The sequence below is a fragment of the Pseudophryne corroboree genome, chromosome 5 (assembly GCF_028390025.1).
Source record: "Pseudophryne corroboree isolate aPseCor3 chromosome 5, aPseCor3.hap2, whole genome shotgun sequence".
Classification (NCBI taxonomy): domain Eukaryota; kingdom Metazoa; phylum Chordata; class Amphibia; order Anura; family Myobatrachidae; genus Pseudophryne; species Pseudophryne corroboree.
Genome location: NC_086448.1, coordinates 408,652,093 through 408,671,065, shown reverse-complemented (window position 1 = coordinate 408,671,065; position 18,973 = coordinate 408,652,093). Strand labels below are relative to the sequence as shown.

The 18,973-nt window shown below is 45.6% G+C and overlaps 1 protein-coding gene across 2 annotated transcripts in view; it reads left to right on the top strand.

Moving 5' to 3' along the window:
- The window catches only part of MTRR (5-methyltetrahydrofolate-homocysteine methyltransferase reductase), a 528,380-nt gene that overhangs the window by 269,638 nt on the left and 239,769 nt on the right, over window positions 1–18,973 (top strand). For both annotated transcript variants that reach the window (XM_063922764.1, XM_063922765.1), the window contains exon 8: window positions 6,757–6,910. In XM_063922764.1, coding sequence (XP_063778834.1) covers window positions 6,757–6,910 — 154 coding nt within the window. The remainder of the gene's footprint in view (window positions 1–6,756; window positions 6,911–18,973) is intronic.

The following is an 18,973-nucleotide window of genomic DNA, read 5'->3' as shown; positions in this document are numbered from 1 at the left end:
CACAGACGGATAATTTCAATATATGTAGTATAAGAAATAGATCTCCAAAATTGGGATGTTTTATATTTATTGTTATCCCAAGAGGAGAAAATTGCTCCAATTCAATTATAGGGTCTATTTGTTTGATAGGGTATTTGCAAGTAAGATCGCTTTAAGGAATGTAGCAGTTCTAGTTGTCATATATAGCCCTCTTCCTTTGTAATCGCGATCAGACCCTTTTTGGTCTGGTTTCAATAGGATCAATATTGCTTTCCTTAGAGATATAGCAATCTCAAGTCTACTAGGAAGCACATATGGTTACTAAGACGGCTTAATTCGTCTAATTTTGTGTCGGCTATTATTGACAGGTAGAGTTGCTTAAAGGAATATAGCCATTCCAGTTATCTTATATAGCACTCTTCCTTTATAGTAACAATCGGGGCTTGCATGATTTAATTTTAGTATAAACAGTACTGCTTTCTTAAGAGGTATGGCAATCTTTAATATACTAGAAAGCAAACAGTATAATTCGTCCTATCTCATGTCAGTTATTACTGACGACTACTATATTGCATGTGTTTGAGATTTTATAAGCTTTTTGCTGCACTGTTAAAGGAATATTCCTTATTATTTTACAGTGCAATTCTATCAATGTAAACTGTAGCAGTCCCGTTTGTTATATATATAGTGGTCCTTATAGGTCCTAAGAATAGATATTAGCCTATTATATTGCAAAATAAAGAAGCCCAGAGGGGCTTGTGTCTTAATATACAATAAATAGACCCTGGTTAAATAGGAGTAGATTAGACTGTCTTTAGTCAATTCATAATATAAATATTACCATCTATGGAAAAAAGTCTATCATCGATTCTTCCAGTGTTAGCATTTATTAATATAAATTGTATGCTTGAGTATATTATATATTCGGGAATATGGCAGTGATCAACTTCAAATAATTGTACCTTAACTATTTCCTAAATAAGATTGGTTCATTTCAACACTGTGTCAGGGAAAATATGCCAGCAAAGTATACTGCTGCAGCTTGATTCATTATCTATTGCTCATGAATTGTTACAAAATGTAGACTATTGTATGCTACTGGGACATCAAGCTGCTTGATTCACTTGAAGAGATGTGTCTGTTTGTAACAGTCTTATGTAAAGATACTCTTGCAAATGCAGCTACTAGTAAGGATACTGTTACAAGTGCAGCTACTAGTGAGATATGCAGCTGCTTCTCAGCCTTTCAGTGTTACCAAAAAGGGTTTTGTTACACTGTATTATTTAAATATCCATGGGGCTGCCTGGCTAACTCTTGAAAATGTATTCATAAGCCACAAATGCTTCCTAAAAACATTATGGTTAGCACAGTGATACAGCTAGTAGTGCATAATAATACAATCCATATGATGCTTAGTGATTCTTTATAGCAGCTGATGTGGCATTTCTCTCTATTGTATTTATCTTGACCTAGATCAGATTAACTTGCATTAATTTATTGCCAATTTATTGTGATTATGCCACTAATCCATTCCAATCTATCAGATTTCACTAGCTCAGTATCCGTTTCCTATTGGTGGAGATTACTAAATAACATATTGCAATCATGTATAGTCATTTTCAACATTTCATCAAGTAAAGCACACGTGGACACGCCGTGCCCTACACGCGTGTTTCACTGTGTCTATGGCAGCTTCGTCAGGGAGCAACACGAGCGGCTCCATTAGACATGATCCCATTTGCTTTTTGGTAAAGAATTAACAGATATTTTGGAGTCAGAAGCAGACTCCAAGAAGGTAAAGTTTCCTTCCACATACAATTTCAAACCTAAAGTTTGGCCTTTCGGTCTCAAGGGAAAGCTAAAGGCAAAAGTGATAGGCAGTCCCAATACAACACGTCTGGTAAGACTAAAAAGCATTGGGCTACCGGAGGACCGGTTGGTAAAACAGATAATAAGCCATCAGCCTGATGGTGCAGGCCTCCACCTGGGGGACCCCAGGGTGGGGGGCTGACTTCTTCTGTTTGCACAGATATGGCAGCAGTCTACAACAGATGCCTGGGTGCAGGACGGTATCTCTAGGTTATGCTTTTGCCTTCAAGAAGTACCCTCCTCAAAGGTTTTTTTTTTTTTTGTACCAGCCCATCTCGGGAAGAGACGAAGGCTAGGGCTTTGCAAGAGGCAGTACAGAAATTGCTTCAGTCAGGAGTAGTCATTCCAATTCCTTCTGCACAACGAGGACAGGGTTTATATTCCAATCGTTTTTTTGTTCAGAAGCCAAATGGGTAATTTCGGCCCATTCTCAATCTCAAACTGCTGAACAAATACATTTAGGTACCTCGGTTTCACATGGAGACCTTACGTTCCATCATTTTGGCCATGGAGCCAGGGGATTATATGGTATCCCAGGATATGCAGGATGCTTACCTACATGTTCCTATAGTACTGTCCAATCAGTGCTATCTCAGGTTCACTATCCTACAAGAGCATTTTCAGTAACAGGCCCTATTGGGTTAGCCACAGCCCCCAGACTGTTTACCAAGATTATGGTGGTAATGGCAGCTTATCTCCGACAGCAGGGGATAAGAATTTTTCCATACCTTGATGATCTTTAATCCTGGCACAGTCGCAGGAATTGCTCCTATGTGTCTGCAGAAACACGGGGGGCTCATAAATTGGGCAAAATCGTCTCTGGTTCCGTCACAGTGGATGACTCACTTGGGGGCTGTACTGGATTCAAGTCTTCAGAGAGTAATGTTACCTCTGAACAAGATATCCAAGGTTCAGTCAAGGATTCAGGACTTGCTACAGAGTCAAAAGGTATCCATTCACACAGCAATGCGTGCAGAGCCGGCCTTAGGCATAGGCAAACTAGGCAACTGCCTAGGGCATTTGGTATGCTTAGGGGCACCAGCAGCTTCTGCTGATTAAAATGATATGCGGCATGCCTATATTCTGTGTGTGACTGCGGTTGTATCTGCATACGAAATGCTACGTTGCAGTGTATTCCTGGAAACCACTGTAATGTAGCATTTTGTATGCAGATACAGCCGCAGTCGCACACAGTATATAGCCATACTGCATATCATTTTAATCAGCAGAAGCTGCATGTGCATCCTAGCCACATAGTTATGCAAATAAGATGCATTTTCATAAACAAAAGGCGCCCGACATTAGCAGAGCTGCCAGCTGACTCATGCCAGGCATCTCCTGCAGAACTAGCGGTGGTGCTAGGGGGCACCTGCCAAAATCTTGCCTAGGGCATCATATTGGTTAGGGCCGGCTCTGAATGCGTGTAATGGGTTTGATGGTGTCAACATTCGACATGGTGGAGATAGAAGTAAGAAGGTCATTATCCTGGTGGTCACAGATATCCCATCTGGACAAGGGGAGACCCTTGTGGATATCATATTGGGAAATTCTGACAACGGATGCCAGTCTCCAGGGCTGGGGAGCAGTGTCAGGAAGGTTGTGTTCAATGGACCAAGGAAGAAGGTTGCCTGCCAATAAATATATTGGAACTTCGGGCCATATACATGGCAATGATTCAGGCAAAGGACATTCTTTGGCGAAAACCGGTCCAGATCCGCTCGGAGAATGTGACGGCAGTAGCGTACTTCAACCATCAGGGAGGAACTCGCAGCCGAAAAGCGATGAAGGAAGTAAGTCACATACTAAAGTGGGCAGAACTTAATCTTCCAGCCTTGTCCGCAGTATTCGATCCGGGAGTCCTAAACTGGGAAGCGGACTTTCTCAGTCGACACGCCATTCGGGCAAGCGAATATGCTCTACACCCAGAGGTCTTCCAGACTCTAGTAGACAAGTGGGGGTTGACAGAGATAGATCTCATGGCATCCCGTCTGAACAACAAAGAGCTCGCATATGGGTCAAGAACAAAGGACCCCAGAGCGATCTTTGTGGATGCCCTGTTGGTGAGATGGGACTTTCATCTGGCTTATGTTTTCCTCCAATCAACCTATTACCAAGGGTGGTGAGAAAGATAAAGCAAGGGAAAGGTGCCGTGATACTAATAGCTCCTGCCTGGCCCAGAAGGCATTGGTACACAGATCTGCAGAGAATGTCGATGGATGCTCCACTTCTGCTCCCTCAACATCTAGATCTACTGATGAAGAATCCTTGTTATCACAGACATCTGGATCGACTGTCTTTGACATGCGTGGCTCTTGAAACCTCTATCCTTAAGTCAAGAGGATTCTCACAACCGGTAATTAAAACTATGCTTAGAGCAAGGAAACCTTCCTCAGCTCGCATTTATCACCGAATATGGCAAACCTATATTCATTGGTGCAGTGAACGGAAAATGGACCCTAAGTCTTTCAGAGTTTCCAGGGTCTTAGCAGTCCTTCAGGCAGGAATGGATGAAGGTTTGAATGTGGCTTCCTTGAGAAAGCAAGCGTCGGCATTGACTGCATGGTTCCAAAAGAAAATTGCCAATTTACAGGATGTACGTACTTTTTTCCAGGGAATGCTGTGCATTCAACCTCCTTTTTGTTCCTCCTGTGGTGCCTTGGAACTTAAGTCTAGTCCTGAAAGCCCTTCAAGTTGCCCCATTTGAACCACTTAATAAAGTGGGTCTTAAATGGTTGACAACTAAAGTTCTCTTTCTATTGGCTATGGCGTCAGCTAGAAAAGTATCAGATTTAGGGGCTTTATCAGCAGGCCATTCTCTCTCTTGTGAAATCCGTGGAGAATGAAGAAAGACTCTGTCTGTCCCATTGTGATCCTGTGGACTTAGGAGAAATACCGTTATCAACGGTAAGTTCTTACCATAACATATATTTTCTGCCCCGTCGAATGACAGGAGGACAGAAAAAAGGGCATGATTCAGAGATGCACAGATGTGTCATCATACATCTAGCCTCAATACGCCATGCATGCAAGATAGCTGGCAGTTCCTATGCATGACACAGGCTTAATTTTTTTTTACCAAAAATGCATCTTATTTGCATCACTAGGTGATTAAGATGCACAAACAGACTCTGCTGATAACATTTTTATGCAACATGCCTATATACTGTGCCGACTACAGCTGTATTTGCATATGAAATGCTACCGTTAGTGTTTTCCAGATGCAGCGATACAAGTAAGATGCATTTGCAGGGGAAAAAATGCACAAAAAGACTCCTGACTAGGCACGACTAAAAGGGATGTTAAACATGACTGCAGTCACCATGAGAGAGGACACATCTGTATTCAAACCTGTGGGTGGACTGTGTATGACCCATTCTGATCATGTGCAGAACAGGTCCAACGTGATCACATGCAGTGTATCTTAAGCCTCATCCTAGTTGACAGGCTACTGGCATTTGGGGGTGGGGAGAGCATGTAGAGAGTTTCCTTAAAGTGAGGGCATTGACAATATTTCTGTTGTGATGGTGATACAATGCTGCATTTTCAGGTGCAGCACTCGGTTCGGAGATGCTAGCAGGAGGCCTCTTTTTCTTAGAGACACCTCCTGCTGCATTATAATTTTATTATTACCAGTCCGTGAAATGCCGATTCTCACAGGGGGTGGGATTAGTGGTGGGGGAGGCTGCCTATTAAAACAATGGGGAGGCTTGGGAAGCAGTACAATAAACTCAGTCTCCTAAAGACAAGACTCTCATAATTTAGAAAGTCACACTTGTATTGTATATGTGTGTAAAAAGTAGCACGTACAGTTTTTTTGTCTAATTTTCACTGTATATCTGTGTACATGTTTGAGTCTGTATACTGAGTATGACAGAACTTGTTTTGGGAAAAATAGAAAAAAAAACTGTGGATTCTAATTTTGTACACAGATATACAAGTGTGTCCTTGCGGGAATCGAACCCTAGCTCATTGGCTTTGTAACCACTGGTGATACCACTATGACAAGAGAGCCTTGGAGACAAGTGATTGACACCTGCAGTGACATAGCGATGTTGATCATTGTAATTTTTTTTATTTATTTATTTTTATAGTGCTGTGTGTCCCAACTCTATTGCTGATTGTAATATGTGTGTTTTTTCTTTTAGAGAGCTGTGTAGAACTCTGAACTATGCTTTTCTTTGTGTGCGTTGGAGACACTGAGCAAATCTTTTTCTGTGTTCAAATTTCTACTTAATGTAGGGATCATTTAATACAGCGCACCAGGGGAACTTTCAGTTGTAAGGCATGTTGTCTTTGGATGTCTGCCATTCTGCTGATTTCTTACTCCGCTTTGCAGTGTTAATGTTTTAAAATAGAATTACTATATATAATGTGCACTGGCCCACTTGTCGGGGCTTGCTACATTGTTCAGTATTCTGTAGTGCCATAACCATCCGCTGCGATTCAGCACTGTACTGTAGTTTTCATTAGTGAGACAATAACCACCCAGTGGTGAAACTGTATTGTATGCTGTGGATCCTCCTTGTGCCTTATCACTCCTTACTTCCCCTACCTGCCCTATTTGTATGGCATGACTAGGGCGCCTGTATGGCGCAGCAGCAGCAACGATGACTGTGGCTACATCTGTATTATACAAGTAGAGTACAGAGACATGCAGTCATGTTTTATGTATACTGTAGATTTCAGCTTTTTGTGCTGGTTTCTGCACACCAATTTTGTGAAACGGCATTGTTTGTGTAAAGGAGGCTATGGGTTTTCCTCAAATCCCAGAACAAAAGATGTGGGGATTACGATTTCATTATGCACGACCCACAGACATTTAGTTTATTGTGCTTCTTTACTAAAAATAAATGCATAGACCAGCTGTGTGTGTATAGCTGTATTACTTATGGCCCAATCTCTTTACAGCATACTGACATTGACTACCAGCCTGGGGATTCTTTCTACATAATTTGTCCAAATCCTCCTGATGAAGTGACAGATCTCACTAACAAGCTTGGGCTCTCGGATAAGAAATATTGCCAGATCTGCTTGGCTGTCAAATCGAATACAAAAAAAAAAGGTAAGCTGATGTCCTCCTATTTTGACATACATTTAATTTGGATCAAATCCCTTTCACGAGGATTCACAATGAACATATTCATGTGGAGGTCTGCAAATTTCACCCTCCCCAGTTTTTTTAAAATAGTGTTTAAGTGCATTTATTTGTCTTTCCTGCATTGTATGGGTTGCTGAGTTCAAGATCCTCTGCTATGGCGATTTCAGCCACAGGGTGCTGTGGATCCGCTAATGGAATGCGGATGCATAGTAACATAGTATTTGAGGTTGAATAGAGGCAAATTGCCCATCGTTTTCAACCTGTTTTAAGTTGTGATGATTCTACATACTTGCTAAATAATGTTTTATAACTACTTAGCTACTATAACTCATGTTACCCCCGGATTAACCACGTTCATATTTTAAGTATTATAACCTTGGATAGCTTTTTCATTCAGAATTTTATCCATTGATTTTTTAAATCCAATTTCAGAGTCCGCCATTACCACCTTCCTGGGCAGGGAATTCCACATCCTGATTGCCCTAACAGTGAAGAACCCTTTCCTCCGTTGTGTTCGTAACTTTCCTCCAGTCGCAGCGAGTGCCCACGTGTCCTAAACTGTGTTCTTTTAATAAATAATTCCTCTGATAACTCTTTGTGATGTCCCTTTACATATTTGAAGATATTAATAATATCTCCTCTTAGGCGCCTCTTTTCTAGTGTATACATATTCAGCCTAGTTTTTTTCCTTATAGTCCAGTCCTTCTAGACCTTTAATCAATTTAGTAGCTCGCCTTTGAACACTTTCGAGTTCACTGATGTCTTTTTTTTATGCAATGGTGCCCAAAACTGAACACAATATTCCAGGTGCGGACGTACCAATGCCTTATACAGCGGCATGATTACATCCGAGTTCCTTGTCTCAATTCCCCTTTTCTCTGACGTCCTAAGTGGATGCTGGGACTCCGTAAGGACCATGGGGAATAGCGGCTCCGCAGGAGACTGGGCACAACTAATGAAAGCTTTAGGACTACCTGGTGTGCACTGGCTCCTCCCTCTATGACCCTCCTCCAGACCTCAGTTAGAATCTTGTGCCCAGCTGAGCTGGGTGCACACTAGGGGCTCTCCAGAGCTCCTAGAAAAAGAAAGTTTAATTTAGGTTTTTTATTTTCAGTGAGATCTGCTGGCAACAGACTCACTGCTACGAGGGACTAAGGGGAGAAGAAGCGAACCTACCTGCTTGCAGCTAGCTTGGGCTTCTTAGGCTACTGGACACCATTAGCTCCAGAGGGATTGAACACAGGGCCCGACCTCGATCGTCCGGTCCCGGAGCCGCGCCGCCGTCCCCCTTACAGAGCCAGAAGCAAGAAGACGGTCCTGGAAATCGGCGGCAGAAGACTTCGGTCTTCACCAAGGTAGCGCACAGCACTGCAGCTGTGCGCCATTGCTTCCCATGCACACCTCACACTCCGGTCACTGATGGGTGCAGGGCGCTGGGGGGGGGGCGCCCTGGGCTGCAATATTAAGTACCTTGGCTGGCAAAACTACACATAATATAGTCATAGAGACTATATATGTGTAAAATCCCCTGCCAGATATACCTACAAAAAAGCGGGAGAAGTCAGCCGAAAAAGGGGCGGGGCTATCTCCCTCAGCACACTGGCGCCATTTTCCCTCACAGCTCCGCTGGAAGGATCGCTCCCAGGCTCTCCCCTGCAGTTTCCAGACTACATAGGGTAAAAAAGAGAGGGGGGGCACTAAATTTAGGCGCAATATTGTGTATACAAGCAGCTATTGGGAAAATCACTCCATTACAGTGTTAATCCCTGTGTATATATAGCGCTCTGGTGTGTGCTGGCATACTCTCTCTCTGTCTCCCCAAAGGGCTTTGTGGGGTCCTGTCCTCAGTCAGAGCATTCCCTGTGTGTGTGCGGTGTGTCGGTACGGCTGTGTCGACATGTTTGAGGACGAGGCTTATGTGGAGGCGGAGCAGATGCCGATAAATGTGATGTCACCCCCTGCGGGGCCGACACCTGAGTGGATGGATAGGTGGAAGGTATTAACCGACAGTGTCAACTCCTTACATGAAAGGCTGGATGACGTAACAGCTGTGGGACAGGCGGCTTCTCAGCCCGCGCCTGCGCAGGCGTCTCAAAGGCCATCAGGGGCTCAAAAACGCCCGCTACCTCAGATGGCAGACACAGATGTCGACACGGAGTCTGACTCCAGTGTCGACGAGGTTGAGACATATACACAATCCACTAGGTACATCCGTTGCATGATCTCGGCAATGAAAAATGTGTTACACATTTCTGACATTAACCCAAGTACCACAAAAAAGGGGTTTTATGTTTGGGGAGAAAAAGCAGCCAGTGTTTTGTTCCCCCATCGGATGAGTGAATGAAGTGTGTGAAAGGCGCTCACACGTTTGTCATAAAAGGTGGCACTGCCGTCTTAGGATACGGCCACTTTGAAGGAGCCTGCTGATAAAAAGCAGGAGGCTATCCTGAAGTCTGTATATACACACTCAGGTACTATATTGAGACCTGCAATTGCCTCAGCATGGATAGTGCTGCTACAGCGTGGTCTATTACCCTGTCAGGACAGGGATACTATTTTGCTAACATAGAGCATATTAAAGACGTCGTCTTATATATGAGGGATGCACAGAGGGATATTTGTCGGCTGGCATCCAGAATTAATGCAATGTCCATTCTGCCAGGAGGGTATTAGGGACCCGGCAGTGGACAGGCGATGCTGACTTTAGAAGGCACATGAAGATTCTGCCTTATAAGGGTGAGGAATTGTTTGGGGATGGTCTCTGGGACCTCGTATCCACAGCAACAGCTGGGAAAGAAACATTTTTACCTCAGGTTTCCTCACAGCCTAAGAAAGCACCGTATTATCAGGTACAGTCCTTTCGGCTTCAGAAAAGCAAGCGGGTCAAAGGCGCTTCCTTTCTGCACAGAGACAAGGGAAGAGGGAAAAAGCTGCACCAGACAGCCAGTTCCCAGGAGCAAAAATCTTCCCCCGCTTCCTCTGAGTCCACCGTAGGACGCTGGGGCTCCACAGGTGGAGCCAGGTGCGGTGGGGGTGCGTCTCGGGAACTTCAGCGACCAGTGGGCTCGCTCACAGGTGGATCCCTGGGTTCTGCAAGTAGTATCACTGGGATACAAGCTGGAGTTCGAGGCGACTCCCCCTCGCCATTACCTCAAATCAGCCTTGCCTGCTGCCCTCGAGGGGAGGTAGTACTGGCGGCAATTCACAAGCTGTACTCCAGCAGGTGATAATCAAGGTACCCCTCCTTCAACAAGGCCGGGGTTACTATTCCACAATGGTTGTGGTACCGAAACCAGACGGTTCGGTGAGACCCATTCTAAAATTGAAATCCTTGAACACTTATATACGAAGGTTCAAGTTCAAAATGGAATCGCTCAGGGCGGTTATTGCAAGCCTGGACGAAGGGGATTACATGGTATCACTGGACATCAAGGATGCTTACCTGCATGTCCCCATTTACCCTCCTCACCAGGAGTACCTCAAAATTGTGGTACAGGACTGTCATTACCAATTCCAGCCGTTGGTCTATCCCCGGCACCGATGGTATTTACCAAGGTAATGGCCGAAATGATGATACTCCTTCGAAAAAAGGGAGTTATAATTATCCCGTACTTGGACGATCTCCTTATAAAGGCGAGGTCCAGGGAGCAGTTGTTGGTCGGAGTAGCACTATCTCGTGAAGTGCTACAACAGCACGGCTGGATTCTGAATATTCCAAAGTCGCAGCTGGTTCCTACGACGCGTCTACTGTTCCTGGGTATGGTTCTGGACACAGAACAGAAAAAAGTGTTTCTCCTGGAGGAGAAGGCCAAGGAGTTGTCATCTCTAGTCAGAGACCTCCTAAAACAAATACAGGTGTCGGGGCATCAATGCACGCGAGTCCTGGGAAAGATGGTAGCTTCTTACGAAGAAATTCCATTCGGCAGGTTCCATGCAAGGATCTTCCAGTGGGATCTGTTGGACAAGTGGTCCGGGTCGCATCTTCAGATGCATCGGCTGATAACCCTGTCTCCAAGGGCCAGGGTGTCGCTGTTGTGGTGGCTGCAGAGTGCTCATCTTCTAGAGGGCCGCAGATTTGGCATACAGGACTGGGTCCTGGTGACCACGGATGCCAGCCTTCGAGGCTGGGGGGCAGTCACACAGGGAAGAAACTTCCAAGGACTATGGTCGAGTCAGGAGACTTCCCTACACATGTATATTCTGGAACTAAGGGCCATTCACAATGCCCTAAGTCAGGCTAGACCCCTGCTTCAACACCACCCGGTGCTGATCCAGTCAGACAGCATCACGGCGGTTACCCATGTAAACCAACAGGGCAGCACAAGAAGCAGGATGGCGATGGCAGAAGCCACAAGGATTTTCCGATGGGCGGAAAATCATGTGTTAGCACTGTCAGCAGTGTTTATTCCCGGAGTGGTCAACTGGGAAGCAGACTTTCTCAGCAGGCACGACCTCCACCCGGTAGAGTGGGGACTTCATCCAGAAGTCTTCCAAATGATTGTACACCATTGGGAAAGGCCACAGGTGGACATGATGGCGTCCCGCCTCAACAAAAAGCTAAAAAGATATTGCGCCAGGTCAAGGGACCCTCAGGCGATAGCTCTGGTAACACCGTGGGGGTACCAGTCGGTGTACGTGTTCCCTCTTCTGCCTCTCATACCCAAGGTACTGAGAATAATAAGAAGGAGAGGAGTAAGAACTATACTCGTGGTTCCGGATTGGCCAAGAACAGCTTGGTAACCAGAACTTCAAAAAAAAAATGTTCTCAGAGGACCCATGGCCTCTGCCGCTCAGACAGGACCTGCTGCAGCAGGGGCCCTGTCTGTTCCAAGACTTACCGCGGCTGCGTTTGACGGCATGGCGGTTGAACGCTGGATCCTGAAGGAAAAGGGCATTCCGGAGGAAGTCATCCCTACGCTGATTAAAGCTAGGAAAGAAGTGACCGCAAACCATTATTACCGCATATGGCGAAAATATGTTGCGTGGTGTGAGGCCAGGAAGGCTCAATGGAGGAATTTCAGTTGGGCCGTTTTCTGCACTTCCTACAGTCAGGGGTGACTATGGGCCTAAAATTGGGTTCCATTAAGGTCCAGATTTCGGCTCTGTCGGTTTTCTTCCAGAAAGAACTGGCTTCACTGCCTGATGTTCAGACTTTGTTAAGGGAGTGCTGCATATTCGGCCCCTTTTGTGCCTCCAGTGGCACCTTGGGATCACAACGTGGTGTTGGATTTCCTAAAGTCACATTGGTTTGAGCCACTAAAAACCGTGGATTTGAAATATCTCACGTGGAAAGTGGTCATGCTGTTGGCTTTGGCTTCGGCCAGGCGTGTGTCAGAATTGGCGGCTTTGTCATATAAAAGCCCTTATCTGATTTTCCATATGGATAGGGCAGAATTGAGGACTCGTCCCCAGTTTCTCCCTAAGGTGGTATCAGCTTTTCATTTGAACCAACCTATTGTAGTGCCTGCGGTTACTAAGGACTTGGAGGATTCCAAGTTGTTGGACGTAGTCATGGCCCTGAAAATTTATGTTTCCAGGACAGCTAGTGTCAGGAAAACTGACTCGTTGTTTATCCTGTATGCACCCAACAAGCTGGGTGCTCCTGCTTCAAAGCAGACTATTGCTCGCTGGATCTGTAGTACGATTCAGCTTGCACATTCTGCGGCTGGACTGCCGCATCCTAGATCAGTGAAAGCCCATTCCACGAGGAAGGTGGGCTCTTCTTGGGCGGCTGCCCGAGGGGTCTCGGCTTTACAACTTTGCCGAGCAGCTACTTGGTCGGGGTCAAACACATTTGCTAAATTTTACAAGTTTGATACCCTGGCTGAGGAGGACCTAGAGTTTGCTCATTCGGTGCTGCAGAGTCATCCGCACTCTCCCTCCCGTTTGGGAGCTTTGGTATAATCCCCATGGTCCTTACGGAGTCCCAGCATCCACTTAGGACGTCAGAGAAAATAAGGTTTTACTCACCGGTAAATCTATTTCTCGTAGTCCGTAGTGGATGCTGGGCGCCCATCCCAAGTGCGGATTGTCTGCAATACTTGTATATAGTTATTGTTAACTAAAGGGTTATTGTTGAGCCATCCGTTGAGAGGCACAGTTATATTTCATACTGTTAACTGGGTATAGTATTACGAGTTATACGGTGTGATTGGTGTGGCTGGTATGAGTCTTACCCGGGATTCAAAATCCTTCCTTATTGTGTCAGCTCTTCCGGGCACAGTATCCTAACTGAGGTCTGGAGGAGGGTCATAGAGGGAGGAGCCAGTGCACACCAGGTAGTCCTAAAGCTTTCTTTAGTTGTGCCCAGTCTCCTGCGGAGCCGCTATTCCCCATGGTCCTTACGGAGTCCCAGCATCCACTACGGACTACGAGAAATAGATTTACCGGTGAGTAAAATCTTAATTTTATACACGCTAGCACCTTACTTGCATTCTTTACTGCGTTTTGACATTGTGTACGGTTATTAAGCCTATTATCAATGAATACCCACAAATCTATTTCCAACTCTGTTTCCCCTAGGCGTTCCCCATTTAATATGTAGGATGCAAGTTTGTTTTTAGTCCCAAAATGCATAACCTTGCATTTGTCTGTATTGAACCTCATTTTCTATTTAGACGCCCAGAGTTCAAGTTTAGATAGATCATTCTGCAAGGACTCCACATCCAATTCTGAACTAATTACCTTACACAGTTTAGTATCATCTGCAAAGATTGACACTGTGCTTTCCAGGCCTATTTCTAGATCATTGATAAATATGTTGAACAGTAGTGGTCCGAGTACGGACCCTGACTATTGGGAACCAGGTTGAGGACTTCCCGTTGACCACCACTCGCTGTACCCTGCTATCCAACCAGCTGGTTATCCATGTGCAAATAGTTTTTCCTAGGCCAATCTCCTTTACTTTGATCATCAGTCTCCTGTGAGGAACTGTATCGAAAGCCTTTGCAAAATCTAGGAAGACCACATCCACTGCTCTTCCTTGATCAAGATTATTGCTCACTTCCTCATAGAAGCTAATTAAGTTAGTCTGACATGACCTGTCCTTCACAAACCCATGCTGGTTCTTGCTAATAATCCTTGCGGACTTTAGATACTCCTGTATGACGTCCCTTATAATTCCTTCCAATATTTTCCCCACTATAGATGTTAAACTAACTGGTCTGTAGTTTCCTGGAAGATTTTTGGATCCCTTTTTAAATAATGGCACTACCTCAGCTATACGCCAATCCTTTGGTACCATGCCTGATCTAACTGAACTATTGAAAATCAAGTATAGGGGTCGTGCTAGTTGTGAACTAAGCTCCATAAGAACCCTTGGGTGAAGTCCATCAGGACCAGGTGATTTATTAATCTTAATTTTGCTTAGTCTCTCCCGGACTACTACTTCGCTTAAACAAGTATATAACCATGAATCATTACTGTCACAATTGTTATGCTCTACTCCCACCATCAGTTCTTCACTGGTGAATACTGATGAAAGGAATTTGTTCAGTATTTCCACTTTTATTTCATCATCATTTATCAATTCTCCTCCTAATTCATCTTTTAATGGACTTATATTCTCCTTTTTTAACCTTTTACCGTTTATGTATTTAAAAAACTTTTTAGGATTGGTTTTACTCTCTATAGCGATTTGCTTTTCATTTTCCATTTTAGCTGCTCTTATTGCTTTTTTGCATTTCTTATTACACTACTTGTAATACTTGAAAGACTCCTCCTTTCCATTAGATTTATATGCGGAATCAAAAGAATATTGAGGCGCTTCCTTACAATGGAGAAGCCCTCTTTGGAGATGAGCTGGATGTCATGATTTCAACAACTACATCAGGCAAGTCAGCATTTCTGCTTTCCGCAGCTGCTCCACCTAGGAAAGGATTCATTCTCATACGATGCAATCCTTTCGGCCCAACAAGTCCAAAAAGGCAAAGGGTACCCCCTTCTACGCAGGAAGAGGGTGAGGAAGGGGTAAAAAATCTACAACACCATCAGGCTCGCAGGAGCAGAAGTCAACAGCTACTTCTGCTAAAATCTCAGCATGACATTGGGGCTCCCCTGCGGGAGTACGATCGGGTGGGGGCACGTCTACGGTCTTTCAGCCAGGTCTGGGTTCACTCAGATCTGAATCCTGGGGTATTGCAGATTGTATCCCAAGGGTACAAATTGGAATTTCAGGACCTTCCCCATGCCGATTTTTCAAATCAGCCTTACCAGCTTCTGTTCAGGACAGAGCAAAAGTGCTGAACGCAATACAGAAATGATGTCAAGACAATGTAATTTCCTTAGTTCCTGTGTCACAACAGGAAAAAGGGTTTTATTCAAGCCTGTTTGTAGTGCCGAAACAGGATGGCTCGGTCAGACCGATTTTAAACCTAAAGACTCTGAACCTTTATTTGAAAAGGTTCAAATTCAAGATGGAATCCCTGAGAGTGGTGATCTCCAGCTTAGAGGAAAAGGAATTTCTGGTATCGATGGACATCAAAGATGCTTATTTACATGTTCCCATCTACCCGCCGCATCAGGCATACCTGTGGTTTGCGGTGCAGGACTGCCACTACCAGTTCCAAACATTCGGGCTCTCCACGGCTCCGAGAATATTCACCAAGGTGATGGCGGAGATGATGGTTCTTCTTCGCAAGAAAGGAGTCAAAGTCATCCCATACTTGGATGATCTCATAAAAGTGAGATCCAGGGAGAAACTAGTGCAGAACATTGCACTTTCCAGACGGTGCTTCAACAGCATGGTTGGATCATAAACCTTCCAAAATCACAATTGGAACCCACAATGAGGTTATCATTTCTGGGAATGATATTGGACACGGAAGCACAGAAAGTATTCCTACCGTGGAAAAGGCTCTGGAGATCCAGAGGATGGTCAAACAAGTTTTAAAGCCAGCACGCGTATCGATTCATCAGTGCATTCGCCTGCTGGGGAAGATGGTAGTGGCCTACGAGGCTCTACAATTTGGCCGATTCCACACCAGAGTGTTCCAATGGGACCTACTGGACAAGTGGTCCGGATCGCACCTACACATGCACCGGAGGATAATCCTGTCAACAAAAGCCAGTATTTCACTCTTGTGGTGGCTTCAAAGTTCTCACCTCCTGGAGGGACGCAGGTTCGGGATTCAGACTTGGATCCTGGTGACCACAGATGCAAGCCTCCGAGGTTGGGGAGGCCTTCGTCTGGCCTCCCTCAAGGTTCATATTTCTGCCTTGTTGGTGTGGTTTCAGAGGAAGATTGTGTCTATTCCTGACGCTCATACCTTCACTTGGTGTATTGCAGATGCAACCTCCTTATGTTCCTCCTGTCGCTCCATGGGATCTGTCTGTCTTTCTTTTTTTTTTTTTTTTTTTAAATGTATTTACTATCTGTTGTTCTTAACGCCCTGCAAGAGTCTCCATTTGAACCTCTTGAGTCTGTGGACCTGAAATGGCTTACCCTTAAGGTCCTGTTTCTCTTGGCTATTGCCTCTGCTAGGAGGGTGTTGGACCTAGGCGCCTTGTCCTGTCATCCAGCTATTTCTCCGTGACCGGGCAGTTCTTCGAACTCGTCCTGGTTATTTGTCTAAGGTGGTGTTATCTTTCCACCTTAACCAAGATAATGTGGTTCCGGCCTTTATCTCTTCTGGTTTGTCCTCCAAATAGCGGTCTTTGGATGTGGTTAGGGCTCTCCATATATATGTGGAGAGGACTGCCTCTATCAGGAGGTCAGATTCCCTCTTCATACTGTTTGGTTTTCACAAACGTGGCTGGCCTGCAAACAAGCAAACCTTGGCCAGATGGATTAGAATGGTGATTGCACAAGCTTTTGCGCAGGCTGGTCTCCCAGCTCCTGCTGCTATCAAGACCCATTCTACTCGGTCTGTTGGACCTTCTTGGGCGGCCCGCCGTGGAGCGTCCGCAGAACAATTGTGCAAGGCGGCTGCGTGGTCCTCTGTGAACACGTTCATCAGGTTCTCTGCCTTTGATACTTCCGCCTACCAGGATGCTTCCGTTGGACGCCGGGTTCTTGTGCCCGCTACAGTGCGTCCCCTCCCATGAGGAACTGCTTTAGGACATCCCCGATATTATTCCCTGTAGAATCCCAGTGTACCCCGCTGTAGAAATGGAGATTTATGGTAAGACTTACCATGGTTAAATCTTTCTGCGAGGTGCACTGGATTCCACAGGGCGCTCACCCTGATGCACTTAGCTTCTTTGGGTTTGTATGGGATTAGCCGCTGGTTCCTTAACCTGTCGTGAGAACGTGGTTGTATTTGACTAACATCTACCGTACTGCATTGGACTGGTTAACAAAACTGAGCTTCTGTGCAAGGAGACGGGGTTATAGAGGAAGCGGTGCAGTGCATCCTGGGAACAGTCCAGTTCCAACTCTACACCCCAATGTTATTCCCTGTGGAATCCAGAAAGCTTTAACCATGTTAAGTCTTACCATAAATCTCCTTTTCTCTCTCTCTCTCTCTCTCTCCCACTTTCTCCCACTTTCTCTCTTGCCTTCCATCTCACTACCTCTGTTTCTCTCGCTGCAGGCTAGTGTTGTTACTGAAAGCTAGTGGCGTCGCTGTGGGCTTGATGTGCTATTGCAGACCTGTTGTATTTCTGCATTGTTTGTCGACAGCTTTCCCCATTGTCAGAGCCGGCCCTAACCAATATGATGCCCTAGGCAAGATTTTGGCTGGTGCCCCCTAGCACCGCCGCTAGTTCTGCCTGGCATGAGTCAGCTGGCAGCTCTGCTAACGTTGGGCGCCATTTCTTTATGAAAATGCATCTTATTTGCATTACTATGTGGCTAGGATGCACAAGCAGCTTCTGCTGATTGAAATGATATGCAGCATGCCTATATTCTGTGTGCGACTGGGCTGTATCTGCATACGAAATGCTACATTACAGTGATTGACGCATATCATTTTAATCAGCAGAAGCTGCTGGTGCCCCTAAGCATACCAAATGCCCTAGGCATTTGCCTAGTTTGCCTATGCCTAAGGCCGGCTCTGCCCATTGTCCCCCTTTGTATGTAAAGCAGAATATGATCGAGTCTCTCTTATCTGACGTTCAAAAATGGGTCCTTTCATGGGTGCTGTGTGTGCGCGAGGACATAGCGCTGTTATATGTACCCAAGTGCTGGAAGAAATGGCAGTTCATGCTCCAGAGGGCTCCTTTCCCTGACTCTCAACTATGTATCTTATCACATTTTACGTATCTATATTTAATTAGCTTTTCATTTTATCCCTAAAGTTGAGAGGATGTTAAAATTTTATGTAAGTATAATTTTTAAGAAACCCCCTCCCCCTAACCGGTAAACACAAAGCAGCAGCACCCGCACCAATACACCTCTACCCTCAATGGCCACAGCACTGGCACCAATTCCCTTCTGATAGGGATGGACATCGGAATCCGATGGTTAGCAACCATCAGTGTTTTCAGTCCAATGGAAATACTTTTACCATCGAATTGTGGGAATCTGATGGTTTCCAGCCATCGGATGCAGCTTTCCGATGCAGCTTTCCGTGGCTGGGATGTAGTCAGGAGACCGCCGGTTGCAATACTCCCCCGCCCCCTGAGAATCCTGGCAGTAGGTATGCCGACTAGCAGGGACTGTTCCCACTCTTGGGTGTCTACAACACCCATAGAGTGGGTATAGAACCTGGTGAGAGCCCACAAGGGGCTTGTTGCGCTTGCCCCCACCACCACGCCGGCATTCCGCTGCCGGGATCCCAGTGGAGGTATGCTAACCGCCGGTCTCCTGACCGCTGGTCACGCATACCCAACCCCCATGGCTGCGGATGCATGGAATTGGTGTCCGTAGCCCAACATTGCGAAGGTACTACCATTGGATGGTTGCGATGTGATGGTTGGTGCCATCGCAATGCTGGATTTGATGCTGGAAGCCCAGTAACCATTTAATACTGGGCTTCTGATATCCATCCCTCTGATGCTCACAACACCGCACAGCAACCCGCTCCCTTCGCAGAGCACAGCACAGCAAGCTGCTTCCCCCCCACATGGTCACAGCACTGAACACAG